Below are 17971 nucleotides of genomic sequence, written 5' to 3' on the forward strand. Positions count from 1 at the left end.
TGCAAGATGTATAAATAATTCTTTCTTCCTGTGAATCGTTTTCTCCTTCAGTGTCAAAACGTTTTCCTCACATTTCATTCCTGCTATCTAAGCTATGGCCCACACGGGTCCCAACTGAAGGAACAAGCCCTCATTTTACACAAAGAGCACACAGCCCTTTTACACAATGCCAAGTGTACATAAAAGTACTGAAGCACAGATCTGAGAAGATGAGTATTATTGCAAGGAACTGCACAGAAGCCTTCAGCATTTTAAAGACAAAAAATCATAAGAGCAGGGCTACAAATAATCTCCCAGCAGAATCAAAACACATCAGTGTCACTCCCAAATGATGCGTTTCTAACTCATTCTCAAAATCTTTCAATTTCAAAAATATCATAGCCTCCCCCTGGGCAATTTATCCCACTGTTCTGCATCTTTACCATTAGGAAGTTTTTCCTAATATTTGATTACAATAACCCTTACTTCAAACGGTATTACTCATATTAATTCTCATTTGTTTCCCTACACACAGGAAACACATATTATTCCCTTCCCTTCTACAGCTACCTCCAGGTATGTGGAGAGCCCTAATCATGGCTCCCCTAAGTCTTGTCTTGTCTAGACCAAATGAGAAAGTGCTGCACCACAATAGCTAGATACTCCCCAAAACAATTTTAATAGCAATAAATTAAATCCTAATCCCTTTTCACTAATGGTGCATGTTCCTCAGCCACACTTTATGAAGTAATAATTACTACAGCCCAAACATGCTTATTTTTTGACTTAACAGGTCACACACTGACATTGCAATCTGTACAATCATATGAAAACAAAGGGTGATGTGCCAGAGCCTGACATATTTCAACAATAATGATTAATGGAATGGAAAATATGGGAAATAAAATTTCATACAAAACCTGACGTTTACTTTTATAAAGGAAACAGGAATATACACTTTTCCCACAGTCTAGGATAAACACAATCAGGTTTTGGAAACCACAAAGAAGAACAAAGTACCGGCTGCCTACAATGAATGAACCACATGCCAAAACAAACAAGTCCCAACCACTTGATAAGCTGTCAGAAAATGGCAAGCCGAAAAAAATTAAAGGATTTAATTTCTTTTTTTCCTGGAATGCCCTCCACCCTCGTTAGAGTTCTGTCACTTATTGTGCTACCCTTTTGTCCGCTTTCAAGGGTCATTAGAGACCTTTTCATGTCCTAATAAAAATTCCATTTTTTTGGCTAATCTCCCTGTCACACAGAAAAACACAACTTAAAAAACAAAACAAAACGAAAAATAGAGGCCCTTTTGTCATTTTCTTTAAAGGCTTTCAGAGTAAAGCCAGGTATCTTGACAACTTGACTTACTTTTCACAACTGAAAAGCAAATCATTAAAGTACTTCCTCACACAGATTTTCTTTACTTGCAGCCAAATAAGCTAGCATAGCAAAAACCAAGCCTTTCCAAAACTAATTTAATAACCACTTTAATGAAGCCAAATAAATATGTATATAAAGAAGGCACCTTCTACAGCCTCAGCCTCAAGTCAAGACAAAGATATCAGCAGCATTTTTCCTGCCCTGACACTATTGGAGCACACTGGTATCACTCTACAGCAGTTTCCCACTGCTACTGTTTGCTGTGTCCAAAAAGGCATTTCATTCACTGTCAATTGCATTTAAAGTCTGTATAAGCACTAAAATCCATCTCTTAAATCAACATCTGAGGAGACAAGGGTGTCATTGGCCCGAACGAGGGTGGGGGGAGAATAATGGGGAAAGTGAAGAAAATAGTTAAGAAACAGAAGGGAAAAAGAAATTTCCCTCGTGGGTGAATGTAAAAAACAAAGAATAAAGAAAGATAGAGAAATTTTCCAAGTCACAAAACATATGTTACAACAAAACAAAAAGAGAACTGCCAGGCTTTGAGAACTGTGTTACAAAAGAAGTCAGAACATTATCATAATTAATGTTTCAAATTACAGTAAATAAATTTCAGCTATTAGATGTGATTAGATTTTTCTGAAAAGAGTCATTTCTGTTCCACTGGAAGGCTTGTGTTTCTGTGATTTGTAAATGCAATTGATGTTTTCAAGAAAATGAAAGGACATGGTTAACAATCATTCTTTTATTTCTCACCTCTTTAGAAAAAGGACCAGTCTCCAGTTTCTCTTGTTAAATTAGATATTTACATATTCTATACCTCATAATAGATGGTTTCATATTGCATGTGATAGCAGGAAAGTAATCAATTAGAGGTAACAATAGAGAATAGCTAATTATATGCATTGTCATTGGTCTCTTAATAAATTGCAAATTATTTGCTAGGAGATTTACAGCAAAAAGGCAAGGGAAATTTATCATTTGTTCAAAGACAAAACACTCCCGTGTGTTTACCTGCCAATACAGTAAAATTACATTGTTGACATAAATTATGCTATCTTAGATATAAACAATTTCTTTTCTGGTTGATTCAGTGTGCAGAGCTTCAGACTAATTTAATTATTATCACGTGAGTTAAAAGTATATTTTTCTTTCCTTATGAGAAACTAACAAGCTAACTCAAATGTGAAAAAAAATCACAACTTCAAAAAATCCATCTGCAGTCTCAAAGCTGTCAAATGGGTGTGAGTGTTACATAAATATTATATGTATTTTTACACACACAGGTTACAGTATGCTATACTGCATATGCTATGTATATACAAACAAAATGCTTCTGCACACATGTAAAAATAGAAAAGTATATACAATCATACAAAATGTGTTTGAGTCTCCTCCTCCATCTTGTGTATGCTATACCACAGTCATTTCATAAATAATCACTTTAATCTGTAAATCCCAGTAAGTTACAAAAGGGTAGTGTGATATGACTTTAAATTCTTCTGCTTTGCCATAGAAAATTATTTCCACTTAGTTGGGTATCAATGATGTATTAATTTTAAGATGCAGTAGGGTTACAATCAGCTTTGCATTAAGCCTGCAATGGATGAGCACTAGCAGATAAAAATGATAACAACCTTTACATGAAGAGGGATAAAGCAGCTCAAGAAAACATTATATATATATATATATATATATATATATATATATATATATATATATTACTGAAAGAAATTCTTAACTGACATTATTAGACAACAACAAGATCTTAGAATATTTTCCACAAATCTTCTGGTCTCTAAGACTCTCCAAGCTACTAGAAGGCAGCAGCTGCAGAGAAGGTACAATACAAAAGCAAAGAAACTCCAACAGACCAAAAGCAATTTTTTTTTTTGCTTTGCTTACAAATGAAAAAGTAATGATACCCCTAAACTCAGAATTAATTTGAACTGGCAAAGGCAATCAGATAAATGGATACACAACCTTCTCAAATACAATTATCTTAAACTTTTTTTTGCTGAAAGTAAAAACTGGAGACCATTTGTTTTTTTCTGGAGACAAAAAACACAGATTGTCACTCAGCCAATGTTTTTTGCAATTTTTTCAAGCTATGGCATGACTATATTCCCAGATGAAAAAACATGTAGCAAACTACCAAACCAAACCCAAAATTACAAGCCCAGAAAATTTAATGATAAGCTACAGATAAAATTTTCATCAAAACACTGGTAGTTTCCCAGCATGGTGCTGTTTTTCAGAATGCAGAATTTCCCGCAGCTCAGTTCCTATTGCTTCATTTCAACTGCTCACTAACAAAAATTCTGAATATCTTTTAACAGAAATTTCAAATGGAGGGTGCTATCTTTTGGTGAGTATTTATAAATTCTTGAAAATTCCACCTAATAAAACACAGGCCAGAATTATCCCCAGACAGGTTTAATTAAAAAACAAATTATTCCCACCATAGGGAAGTCAGGGGAAGAAAATACACAGTAATTTACCTTGTAAAATTGTAACAGATTCATTTGCTAGTACCTAATCTGTGAGATTTTGTGTACATGAGAGTGCTTGGACATCTGGAAAGCTCCATCTTCCCCATGTCATTCCAACCTGTGGAGTCCCATGGTTGGGTCAGAAAGGAGGAAAAAGCTGCAGAAGTAGCTGTGAAATTTTTAAGTCATCCTCTCAACAAAAAAGGGTGATTGATTTGACCTTACTAGTCTCATTTTCCCTCTCCTAGCAAGCAGAACTTCATTTCAGCACTGCCTTTGCACTGTGCAAAATCCCAGTGGAGGGATGCAATCCCAGACTAGCAATGTGACCAGGATTTGTAGTATGCTGCTGTCTGTATTGCACTGTACATTCAGACTTGTTCACCCTCACAAGCCTTTCCACTTTGGGAATCACCCCAGCTTTTCACAATTTAACATTCTGCACTGCTGGTGCCATCATTGTCTCCCCCTAGAGCATTAAACTACAGATGGGAAGTTAGCCTGATTTTGTGCACTGCTCTACCCTCAGCCATTACCAGTCTCAGTTGACACTTTACAGTAAAAGCAGCCTCAGTGAGTTGTTCTTCCTCAGGGCATGTCCACATTTCCCAGGTTCTTACAAGGGCAGCAGTCAGCCAGTGGGGAAAGAGATGATCAAGTGCTGTATGTGAAGGGTTTTGATTGTGAAAGATGTCTGAGATGTTAGTGGCACTGTGCTGAAGCAGTCTTTCCCACTAAAAGGGATCCTGCCAGAATGCTGAAATACTGGCCTCCCCTGGCACCTGTTGCAAGCTACCTCAGTCCTTAAATGGAACCTGTTCCCAAACAGTACAAATATAGATGTTAAATACAGGGTGAGGGGCTTACAGGGCATCAATCCCCACAGATAATTGTGCAGGTGCAGTTTCTAAGAGGCTGAGGCATCGCCTCACTACTTTTTAGGAGTTCTCTTAATGCCCGGCATTTAATTGCAGTAGAGGACTTGGGAATTTCTGTCCTCCCATAAACAGAAAAATAGAAACACAAATCCTTCCCAATACTTCTTTATGGGATATCCAATGTGACTGTTACTTGTCACTTCTTTTTGCAAAGTTTTTTTTAAATACTAAAACCAGTGCAGGCATGCTATTACATATACAGAGAGTGCCTTGTAAGTATGCTCATGTGTTTCTTTAATCCTTGAGATTGGTAGGTGTTACAAAGAAGTAGATAACAAATTTTAGAACTAACAAAAAAGAAACAAGCAAAACAAAACAAACAACCACATAATCCCACCCCCACCAAAAATCAACCAAAAAAAGCCTCCACAGGAAATATTGTTTATTCAATGTTAGTAAAGAATTAATCTAAAGGACATTTACTTCAAGCTGAGATTTACAAAAATACAATAATTAGGCATTTAGTCTTCTCTAAATTCTAGTCTTCTTCTAAATTTTTGCTCTTACTACATTAAATCACAATGTGACTAGAACTTGTGGAAGCTTTACCCTTGCTTTGGCATGCCATGACTCATCCTGCTCCTATAAGGGGGGGAATCATGCAGTCAAAATGCTGCCATATGATTCTAGATCTGATAACGTCTGTGACTGCCTTGAGAAAAATTCCTGACAGGATCCATAGTCCTTTCTCACTCTTATGCCCCTTCTCCTCCTTCCCCTTTGCTCTCTGAATGTGTTACCATGTTCAAGAGAACCACTTCTCATCTCTTTCAGGGTTTAGATATCATAAAACTATGAGTCTGTCAGCAACTGAACACAATGCTTTGTTCCTTGGACACACAGAGAATCCTTATAGTTATTCATCCTAATATTGTCTTGAAAATGGATAGCTCCAAGAGGAAAAATATATGGCAAAAGATACCATGACAACTAATGTTATTTGATTAACATCTTAAGTAAGACAGGGATTGATTTAACCTATCAGTTGACCACTCATTTCCTTCCTGAATGAAAAAAAGAAAATGTATTCATTTTTATTAAAGAATTGGTAAAGGTAGTGGTATGTGCTTTTAGTTCCTCTGCTGTAGTTTCCCTTTAATTTTCCCCTTCCCTTCACATATTCTCCACCTGAACCACGGACAAGAAATTTGTACCAGATTTGGCTGGGTTAGTCATAACTGGAAAAGGCTGAAAAAAAAACAACAGGGAGTTAGCTACAGGTTAATCAATGTGGGCCATCAGGAATTCAGTGCTGGGGCTCACACTGGCTTTTCTCTACCCAAAAGTACAGCTATGTGGGTACAGGATAACCAAATGTCTGCAGATCATTCTGAGTCCCTCTTCTGGAGACAACCTAGGAAGAGTAATTTTGAAGTCATGGTTAAAGGACAACTGCAGAGTATGTGCAGTAATTGCACAGCACAAAAAAATGGACTGTCAAGCAGTCATGAACACTGCTCACTAAACCTTCACAAGATAATTTTCAGGGGCTAAGAAACTGAATGTTCTGAGGTAATAGTACTTTGGATTGAAAACCTATATAATGTATCATATCATTATCACAGATTACATCTGAGATCTCAAAACAGCAAAATGAAAAAAAGGTAATTTTTCTTACAAAAGTAAAAAAATTATACATCTGAAAAAACTCTCTAAAGAGTTGTAGGAAATGAATACTTGGACAAAAGCTTTGTTCTCCTGTCAGGCATTTCCCTGGAACAAAGACTTCATAACCTACAGCATTCCCATTTGTTCTGTTATTATAGACCAAAATAATAATCTAAAGAAACATTGTATCAGAGAAGCACTTATATTTGTCATACCCCAGGACGCAGAATATACTACTCCTGCTGCAATTGTTGATGCAATAAATAAATTAAATGAAAAAATAAGTGATGCCACCACCGAATTCCCTTTAACACTAAGTAGAGAAAGCTCCCCTGATAAATCTTCATCTATTTCATTCACAAAAACACTTGAAGCTTGAGACTGATGATTTCAGCTTTACAGGATCATTCTTTTTTAGCAACTCCATTACTCTCTTAATTACACCTTGCTGGGACTGATAAAGACCTCTTTACTGTAGAGTTTGGGACACAGAACAGTTATGCTGGAAGGGAGCTCTGGAAATCAGCTAGTCATATTCCCTGTTCAAAGCAAGACTAATGTCAAAGCGATACTGAACTGCTCAGGATCCTGTCCAGTTCAGTTCTCACTACATTCTACAGAGCTTCAGTTCATCAGACTAATTCTCTGAAAGCCAGGAAACACAAAAAAGGAGGTATCACCAGTGCTAATGTAAAATTGCTTTGCTGAAGGTGCTAAAAGCTACAAAAATTTTTCCAGGGTCCAGGCAAAATGCCTACACTACCTCTATGGGGTAGAAGGTTTCATAACAGCAAGATAGCAGAGCTGTGGGCCCAACAGTTTGGCAGTGAAAAGGCTGGGTGCATATAATGGAACTAAGGGTTACAAAAGCATTGGCAAAGATGGTGACAAATAGTTCAAACTGAACCACTCTATGGCTCTGGCTCAGCATCCTTTTGCTACAGGGAATACTCTGCAAGTAAAAGGATGAGTTGAGTGTCTGATGGTGGGATCAATGAAGGCACAGCATTCAACAGTCCCAAGCAGTTGTAAAATTTCTCCATGTAGCATTGCCACAGAGCAGCCTTGAAATCTGACTGAGGTTAGCAGTGTTTTTTGAGACCTTGCCCAAACACAGGCAGTTGTTGCTTTGAGGATCTCCTCTTAGACTCATTTTTTTTCTTGAGCAACCTGCTCACCCTGCTGATACCTGGTGTTCCTGCACAGTGTCCCATGCAACCTGACTAGCAAGGACAGAGCTGCAGTTCGGTTCAAGTCCATCTGCTGGACTCCATGGATTCCTCATCTTGAGGTCCCCTTAGATTCTAGTTCCCATGAGGAATAGATGATGTTCAAACTCTATGGAAAAAGACAACTTTTTCCTTCCTTCCACCTGCTCCTCAGCTCATACTGGGAGACAGAAGAGGTCACAGACAACTTGTGTAGGCACAGGGCTCACTGAAATACAGCTTACTTGTATATGGGAGGAGAGACAGAGAAGTAAAAATGCTCCCAAAAAATGTATAATTGCCCCAAAATATGCCTGTTGTCTTTCTTCCAACTGTCCCTACTTTTCAAGATACCATATTGAGCCACCATTCTCCCTTCCAGTTTCCACTAGAGTTCTTGTTTTTCTTTTCCACAACTCAAATCAACCCCTACTTTTCCACTCACTCTTCACAGGAATCATTAAGACCCTCATCTATTCATTTATTTTTATCCTAAATATTTCCTAAAAGGTTATAGCATATTCAAATCCTGTTTTGTATACATGAGTACGTTAAACATGCATTTGCAATTAAATAAAACCCAATCCCTTCAAAACTGAGAAAGGTGTATGGCAACTATATTCCTATAGTTCTTTGATTTTCAGCAAAGTCCAAATTCATAATGGCTAGGTGTAAGTCAAATTCTGAGTCACTAACATATTTTGAAACAATGGGAAATACTTCACCAAAATGGGAAACCATTTTGGTGAAGTATTTTTGTACAAGAAAATGTCATTTGCTTGCTGAACAAAATCCTGCACTTCAGGATGTGTTAAATTCAGCCTCACCAAATGAGAGGGAGAGTTTAGTCATAATTAGAGAAAATGCTGAGAAACTGGGATTAACTGCAAAACTATTAAAAAAAGCCACAAAAACCCCCCATGATGAAATCTGAGTACTACAAGAAATGCCATGGGGTCTGCCCACACCCTCATCCCTGGAAACTGTATCTCAGAAGTCTCTTGCTCAAATGATCCCAAGTTTTCACCACTTCCTCCCTTTGTACAGCATCCTATGGATTTCCCAGTAACCCAAAGCAGCACAATGATTTCAGAGCCCTTATGCTGCAGCCACAGGACCTGCAGTGTACCCCAGGGTTCTGGGCCCACCCTCATCTGGGGACCTGGCCAGGCACTCTGCAGCTCCCATCTGCTGCACACAGATGGGCTTCCTCACACAGGAAACAAAAGCAGGAGGAGGGGGGCTGCCACACATCCTTGCTGTGCCCTGGTATGCCCTAGACAGACTGCGACCAGGGCATATACTCCTCCTCAGGCACTCAGGTCCCATACTCTAAAAAATGTCCTAGAAAATGTGGGTATTAAACTCAAAGGCCCTTCATAACTCTGCAGCAGAGCTGGTATTCTGCTTTGCTCTAATTCTCATTGAGCCTTTAGCAGAGGAGTAAAAACACAGAAGCATGCTTTACTACTTATTTTTAAACATGCAACAGATGCAAAAATTTGAATGTCTACACTATAATTACATAAATATATTTCAAACCAAAACATTTTAAAATTATTTATTCCCTGTTTCTGTTTGAGTGTTTTGCTAGATTGTGGCCAGACTGCAGAATTGAGCCAAAGGTGCATAAATCCAAACTTCAAAGGAATAAAACATTCACAAAGATTGTATTTGGTCGAGCAAATTTAGAAGAATGAAATCAACTATGAAGAAAAATTAGATTGGCTGAAAATTAATAAAGCACAGCTGGAATTATTCGATTCATCCATATTTGTTGCTTAAATGGCTCTAGGGCTAAGTTTTGCAGAAAGAAGATACTTCAAGACTCAGGGGTCAATTGCTTTTGGAGACAAATTGACCTACAGGAATACACTTGTCTAATTTGGTTCTTGCAGTGGGGCAAGTCTATGAAATATATAACCAAAAAACCAATTTTGATTCCAGCGAGCGACTATCAGAGGTCAAGTTTAAGGTTCCCATAAATTTACATATATACACTAAAAGATTAATAACTTCTCAAGCTACTGAGTTTCTTTGCTAAAAGCAAAGGCAGATAAAATCTGAGAAGGAAACAACATATGTGCTTATTCCACATTCTGTTGGCTGGATACCATGCATTCAGCTCACTGCATGTTGCTGTGGCTAGATCTGCAGTATTTCATGGTCATACTCAGGGAGTGCAAGTAACACTGCTGCTGGCCCAGCTCCAGAAGAAAGCTTCTTCAGATCATATGATCACTAATTTTCAAACGAATTTTATGTGCAAATTCAACTCTTATTAGCTAAATGGTGTTACTACTGTTAGTTATATATCCAGTCATATAATAATATGAGGTCGCGTGAACACAGTTATCCACTCTAACGATAATGCTTTTCACCTAGGTTTTATAGATTCATACACTGCTATTTTTTCCTGTTCAGAATCAAGAATGTACTTTATTAAATGGCACCAAAATGGGCCAGTATTAAAATATTAAAAAAAGAAAAACACACCTAAAAATAGAAAATTGCTTTAGATATACACACACCAAAAACACACCTAAAAATAGAAAATTATTGTAGATATACACACTCCTTGAAGCTTGCATAAACCTCCCAAGAAATCTACAGAACTTAAGCCCAGAATTTACTTGGGAACATAATGAAAATTTCACTCTCAGGCAAGACTGACTTTGAAAGATACAACAATTTTTTATTTATTTTCGAGTTGCAGTCTTTTAAATTCAATCAAAGCAAAAATAGTATCTTCCAGTTGGGTAATTTACCAAGGGTAAAATGAAAAATTAAATTCATGTATTTCATTGTAAATTATGAGAAATCTGACCATTGTATCACTGATAAATGTATAGGAAATAGATACTGTTGTATGTAGAAAAATACTTTCAATAAGTTTTGATTTGTTTTTCATTATTGCCAGGATCAATAGATATTTGTAAAGAAATTATTTGTCAGGAAATATATAAATCATGACTGAGGTTACATTTAGAAAAGCACTCTCTGGTATGTGGAGTAGGTTTCAAAGACTTAAGTGTTCAGAAGAAAAGAAAATACAACCACTTAAAGCTTTTCAGTCCTCTTTTGTTAGAGTCACAAGTTTGGGATGTCTTCTACATTTATCTTCTCAAATCATGGAACTAATCATATTTCTTATATAAAAGAACATTACATGGGAGATGTGCTGCCTGTGACTTTTAAACTGCAAAGGCCCAGAAGTGTAACAATCACACAATCCAAACAAGAGGAAGAGACTAATTTTACTGTAGGTCCCCATGTGGGATTCTGTTGTGGGTTAGGTTAGGAGGGAGTTTTTTCATTTTACTTTGTTTTTTTTGGTTGGTTGGTTCTTTGCAGTAAAGCATTTCTTATTTTTCACATGATTAAGAAACTCTGTCCTCTCACAAGCCATTAAATAAAGCCTATAAGCTGGGGTAAACTTCTGTCTAAATACAGAACTTCGCATTCAAAACTCTAGGTAAGTAACGTGGAGTGCATCCAGAGCTCTAGTGGAGTGAATTTGTCTCACAATAAAAACATTCTGCTGTTTGTACAACATCACATCAATTTTGTGATGCAGCAGGTTTAGACCCCACGTTTCAGTATTATTTGTATGCCCAAAGAGGCTTTGGTGAGATTACCTGTATGGTCCTCTGAGTGCCATCAATGGTGACAGACAACAAGGGTGAAGCCAGGTTCCACTCGCTGGTCACATTTAGTTTCATCCCATCAACTTCCACCTGTTGTGACACCAAACAAGGCTGTTACTATTGAAGACAGACAGAAAACTGATCTCAAGTTCATTACTGCATACAAAGCAGCAACCATTTTAAAACAGATGGCTCCCAAACAACCTGTCATGTTTACTGCTTCTGCCATAAAAGACAGGGTCCAACAACAGAGTCTTCCAGCTATCTCTGGGGAGAGGTGAAGGACCTGTGAACAGCTGCCTCTGAGTAGCAAGGTTTCAAGTGATTTCCAGCAAGTAACAAACAGCCATCCAACTTTTAAACCTATCTGGACATGCTACATTTACTGCAATTAGACAAGTAATGCATATAAATTCCAGTGACACCTTGCAACCCACACAACAGGGCTTGCATATAATATTCTCTCCAAGGACCAAGGAAGAACTTTTCCTATGCTTCTAATGAAGGGTTTTGCATTGTTATCTTAATTAATATGAGGCAGTAATTAATTCTTCGTCGTTTTGCCTCAAAGTCTAGAAAAACTTTGCAAATTCTGACATGTTTCTTTTCAATATACAGGTGATCAGAGAAATACAATTTCTGACTTGAATGCCAATATGCTTATCCAGAAAGTGGGTTTTATTTTAAATCATACCATATTCATTATGCAAAAATATTTCTAGGTGAAGAGCAAAAATTCTGGGTTCTGAAAAAAGTGCAGATCAGTGCAGCTGTAATGACACTTCTATCATTCTTTCGTTGTATTATAGTGTTTAAAAACACACATCACACATTCAACACTATAACAGCCTCAGAGAAAAAGATGGTTATGAAAAAAATTATTACATATGGACTAATGTAATTGGTAGTTAATATTTATGGCATATTTTGAACAGTCATCATACTATTGAAGGTAGGTAGCTATTTACTATATTGCATACATTCTCAATAAACTAGAAAAAAAATTCAATGCATTTAGAATAACAGCTTTGCACACCTTTTGCAAAATAGAACTTATAAAGCCTACTCTTTTAGGTCTCAGACTTATATTATTTGATCTAATAATAATAAGCAGCATCTTTAAAGAAATCCGTAATAGCAAAGTGCAGAGGAACAATGTGTAATTTGATAAATTTATTTCAGTTAAGAGGAAAAAGTTCTGGCTTAAAAAACACTCTAATTTTATAGATTTTAGTTTAGAACACAAAGTTTGCCTTAGTGATACAATCTATGCAATTTCCATGGGCTTAGACTATAAAGTTACATGTTAAGAACAAGAAGAAAAACAAGTCATTTATAATGGTTCACCAATAGGCCAGATTAGCTGGCATGCTTCAGGTACTTTACACTGCTCCAGTGATGCAAACCAGCCACAAACATGGCTTGAGTTAAGCCAGAACTGCAGCTGGTTTGCATTTCCAGAGCACTGCAGAGCAGCTGGAACCTCTGGTGAACCCAGACTGCTCTCAGCAAACGCATATCAGCAAATACTTTCTTTTTTGAGAACAGGAGAAAAATCTCAAAAAGACTTTTCCAAATGGAGAAAAGCAAATCCAGTGCTCTGTCTCAACCCTCTGTGATTACAAACTGAACTTTGGCAATTATTTAAATTCTTTAAATGTCGCTATTGCAGAAAGACTGTCTTCACTGGAGTCTGGATCAGAATACATCATTTACCATGTGTCTCCAGGTACAGAAGTGAGACACCATCAAAGCAGACCAGGCTGCTGGTCACCAAAAAATCTTTCAAGTATACACCATACTGCTTGTGGCAGTGTAGGATTTACATGCAGCCTCAGAGAAAATCTACAGTTCTAGCAAAGGGTGTTCCAGGGGCAGGATGCAAGTCAATACCTCCACAACAAACTCAGTTCTAATCATTAGCTCTTTTCTCACTGTACAGATGAGCAAAAGAGAAGTAAACCTCTTTGTCACAGTGGTAAAGGACCTGTCCAAAATCCCTCACAAGGGTCTATATAAGTCTCTCCGTTCTTGATTCTCGATTACATTAATATCAATACATTTCTGGTGGAAACCACCCTGAAAGGAGAGAGCAAGCAGATGCTAAGTCTAAACAAACCATGGCACACCAGGCTGTTTATGTGCAATAGAGAAACCAGCAGATAATACATTGCCACTATTATGGTTTCTCTATTCAAGAAAGAACAGAAGGTCAGAGGAAGGGTTATATGAACTAATGCTTATCCCATAAACTGCAGCAGACTTCTCACAGAATGGAGCTACAGGGTCTTATCTGCCTTCACCTGCAACTCACCATGGTATGTGCAACTGAGGAAGATCACAGAAATCACAGAATATTCCCAGTTGGAAGGGTTCCACAAGGATGATTGAGTTCCACTCTTGAATTAATGGTCTATACAGGGATAGACCCCACCACCCTTGCATTATTAGCACCATGTGTAACCAACTGATGATGTGAAGCCAAGAGAAACGCAAGGAAATTTCACTGCCTATGCTCCAACAGATAGGATGACAAAGACAGGACATGAAGATATCAGAGAAAATGAACAAGGATTGAGGATAAGATATTTACTGTGTAGTGATCATGTTACTTTTACTGCAAATGAGGGAAAAGACAGGGGTGGAGGGGAAGATGGGACACAGTGTGCCAAAAGCAGATGGGGATTGAAATCAAACCATTACTTTATCTAATAGAGCAACCCTTCTTTCTGCAGCTCAACAGCCAACAGCTTAGCAAGGCCAGCAAGTAGAAACAGGGAAAGAGAGAAGATGGTAGAAGAACTTGTCAGAAGTTTCCATTTGCTTTCATTCCTGCTTTAGCAAGGGGTATCATAACTGAACGTAATAAATACTGCAATAAAACCAGGACCTTTTTGCTTTAGGATTGGGGGTGAGGGTTCAGGGTGTGAAGGGGGACATGGGGATTAACATTAACAATATAATTAACTTTATATTGACTACTTCCCATCTTACTTTGTTTCTTTGCTCCTAAGACAGGCAAGAACAAATCACCATTTAATGGATGCTAATACTTGAACTGCAGGGAGAAGATCCCAGTCAATTCACTCCTGCAGTGGGTCACATTGTGCTTTACACCACACCTATATAGTGTAGCTTTATTCATAACTACTCAGTTCCAAGTATACACATATGTGTCTGTGCATCTACAGTAACTATGCTTGCATTGCTGCACTACACCCACGCGACATAGTGGTGGTGAATTATCCCTTTTTTTAAAGGTTTGTTTGTCCCTATGTGAGGACATAAAAGATAAAAGCAGCCACAGTCCTTCATAATTATTTCCAATTCAAAAGCTACTGTAAATGAGCTCTCAGAAAGAAGAGTGACAAGTCCAAGGCACAATGCTAGAAAAAGGTCAACAGCTTACCCCACTGTCACAACTTTGCAGACTTTCACTGGCATGCACCTGAACTACACAAGTAGCAGCCCCTTCACCTCTTGTGGAGTGAGTTCCTGATGTTCAGCACGATATGTACCAGCTAACCAATAGTGCAAAGAGCTGCAAAGCATAATCTGCATTCAGTTTCCTTTAGAGAACATAATTTGGCATTCTGTGTGCATGTCAGGCAATTAAAGAAGGCAGCACAAGCCTGAGTGTTATAGCCCTGTTAATTTACTAATGCAAAGTCTCGCGTACATCTGGCACATGTCACTTCTTTTCTCCTGGAATTGAAGGTGGTTTTCCAGGAGACTAAAGGGCAGCTAAAGCATTTGTTTCCTGCCTGGTCCTTCAAAACATTATGCCTGAAGTTCCTCATACCAGCCTTGAGTCTGACTAACTTAAGTCCGCTGATTTAATCCCATGGTTTCAATTCTGCCTCTCAGCATGGCATTTAACTCGAGAGCCCTAGCCCTAATGGCTTGGCTATGCCACCCTTAGCCATAGGACTTACAGCCCTTCATTCTACCTCTCGCTGTAATGGAAGTGATGGCATTCTCTAATCAATCAGATCTAGAAAATGAAAAATCACACTCTGCAGACCCGCCTTGCTGAAGTCTTTCTCTGATCAAGACAGCTGCCCATGAAGATGCACTTTTCAGGTAAACAGACTTTACTCTTCACAGGATGTACATAAATATTCACTGTCATAGCCTTCACTCCCTTCAACTGCTATTAATCTAAGGGACATCCACTGGGCAGCAAGGGCTCTACAAAGTGAAACTTTAAATCGTTCCTGCAAGGAAGGAACAATAACAGCAAGCATAACTCTTGTAAAAATAAGGTAGGTTATATGTTTGAGGACTCTGTTCAAACCTACATAAAGCTCTCCTCTTCTGTGGAAAAGCAACTGTCTCAAGCAGAAGATTCCTTACCTCCATCACTGATAACCACACCATCCATGCCAAAACAGCAAGGAGATTCTTTACATTTTTATAAATCAGGTAAAGGATAGGTATTGCTTCTTGTGCAGAAGAGGGAATGACCAGAGAGCTGGTAGCAGTGTGGCAATAGAAGGTCCAGCCATAGGCAGCAGTATTCAGTAACAGTTTGAACTTCGGCTTAGTCTGAGGTCATGGTTACTGTGACCTCAGACTAAGCCAAATTGAGCTGGACAAAACAGGTTTTGGTTCTCAGTTTTCACAAAATGCATGAAATTCTCATCTAATCTACTGTCCATCCAACAGAGAAGCACATGGGAATGGAAAAGGCAAGTGAAAACTGTCCTCTTTCAAAGCCTACCTTTTGCAGTCCCATGCAATCTAAAGAACTCGAGGAAAGTCTTTATGGGGCTGATGAGCCCAAGACTTCCTTTAGAAGCATGATGCATGAAACCCCAGGCATTTTGTAAAACATTTTGCTAGTTTTTAATGTAAAAAAAAAAAATCACAGTTAGCAGAAGAGTTCAAACACTATCTTGCATCTATATATTCTCATAGCAAATAATCACAACACACTTCTTTATCATGAAAATTACTGGCTACCTGGAGTCTGTAAGAACATGTGGTAATTTGCAGAATTTTCTTGGAAATTATTGGGTCTTCTTGTACAACTTGCTCTAACTTTCTCCACATCGCCTTTAAGAACCTTGAAGAAAATCAAAGTCATATTTGCCACATTAGGAAATAGCAGCAACCAAATAGTGCTTCCTATGTTGTCATTCATAAATGAATAATGCATAAATGCAAAGAAACCCAGTAAGGTTTCCCATGTGGGCAGTTCTTATTAGTTAACCTTCTCCTTGTATATGCTTTATCTGCTGTTCTTTGGACTGTATTTGATAGTGACCCAGGCTCTGACTACTCCCAAAGTGTTTGACATTTTCTAGGACCATGTCCTGGAAGAGGTGACAGCATACTCTCATCAAGTTTACAGACGGCACAAAACTGGGTGAAACACTCGAGAGCAGGGCTGCCACTGGGGGGGCCTAGGCAGGCAAGAGGAAGGGGCTCATGAAAACTTCATGAAACTCAAGACTAATTTTTAAGTCAAGCATTTAGGAAAGATGAACCCATTGCAAAGATATGTTGTGACCTGACTGACTAGGGAGCAGCTCTGTGGAGAAGGATTTGGAGGTGTTGGCAGACATGTCAGCAGAATGTGACTGAGTCAGCAGCATGCCCTGGCACCAAAAGTTCCAATCAGTGCCCTGTGCTCTGTTAACAGAGGTGTAGTCTGCAGATAGAGGGAGGTCATTAGATCCTGCTACTCAAAACTCAGACCACATCACACACTGTGTCTCCAAGACAGACATTGGCTTTGGTCAGTTTTACAAAGTTCCCATTAGCCCATTCCTCTTGCTTGCCCAGGTCCCACTGGGTGGCAGCATTGCCCTTGACTGCATTAAGCACTTTCTCCAGTTCTGTCCTCTGTAGATGTAAGGACTGTGCAGTCCCATTGCTGCATCGAGGTACTGATTCAGTCGTTGAATATGACCGGTCACAGTAGAGACCCTTGCAGGCCCTTGGTGACCTCCAAGCAGATTACAACCCGCTAAACATGGCCCACCGAGTCTGACCACTCAAATGGCTTTTTATCTTGTTGGCTGAGATCATGCCAAAAGACTTGTTAAAGTCAAGGTAAATGACATTCATTGCTCTCCCCTACACCACAAATCGTGTCAATTTATCATAGATATCTGTGAGGTTGATGCCACTTCAGGTGGGATCTCACCAGAGCAGAGACAGCAACACCTTCCTACCTGCTGGCCATGCTGTTTTTGATGCAGCCCACAATACTTCTGGCTCCCATGAAGCCTCTCATCCTGCAGCACCCCCAAATCCTTCTCAGTATGGCTGCTTTCAATCCATTTATCCCCCAGCCAGCATTGATACCTGAAGTTGTCCCAACCAAGTGGAGCACCTTGCACAAATAAATAATACATTGACATGCACTAGCCTGGTGTCCAGGATCTATGCCCTGCTAATCTTTTTCTTCATTTCCTTCAGGATCCTAAACAACAGCCATTTATTTCATGGCTGTCACAGCAAGACTATCTTTGGAATCACCTCTTCAACCAGTTCTTCCTTGGAAGTGAGCTGCAGATCTGGGTGTGTCAACACCAGTTCACCCATCCAGTACCAGTATGAAATAGTTATCTCAAACACCGCTCAGAAACCTTCCACCATTCATCCCATACATTGCCCTTCCAGGAGATGTCGGGGTCCTTGTGACCAGCACATCCTGTGACAGAGATTTCCTTCAGTCCTTTAAAGAAGTCTTAGTCTAC

At 38.7% G+C, this 17971-nt stretch overlaps 1 protein-coding gene across 1 annotated transcript in view; it reads right to left on the reverse strand.

Annotated features, from left to right (window-relative positions):
* PCCA (propionyl-CoA carboxylase subunit alpha) overlaps nt 1-17971 on the reverse strand; it is a 270748-nt gene that overhangs the window by 59435 nt on the left and 193342 nt on the right. Inside the window, exon 20 of the mRNA XM_058044919.1 lies at nt 11253-11351. Within this exon, the coding sequence (XP_057900902.1) occupies nt 11253-11351 (99 nt within the window). The remainder of the gene's footprint in view (nt 1-11252; nt 11352-17971) is intronic.

This window comes from Melospiza georgiana, chromosome 2 (genome assembly GCF_028018845.1).
Source record: "Melospiza georgiana isolate bMelGeo1 chromosome 2, bMelGeo1.pri, whole genome shotgun sequence".
NCBI lineage: Eukaryota > Metazoa > Chordata > Aves > Passeriformes > Passerellidae > Melospiza > Melospiza georgiana.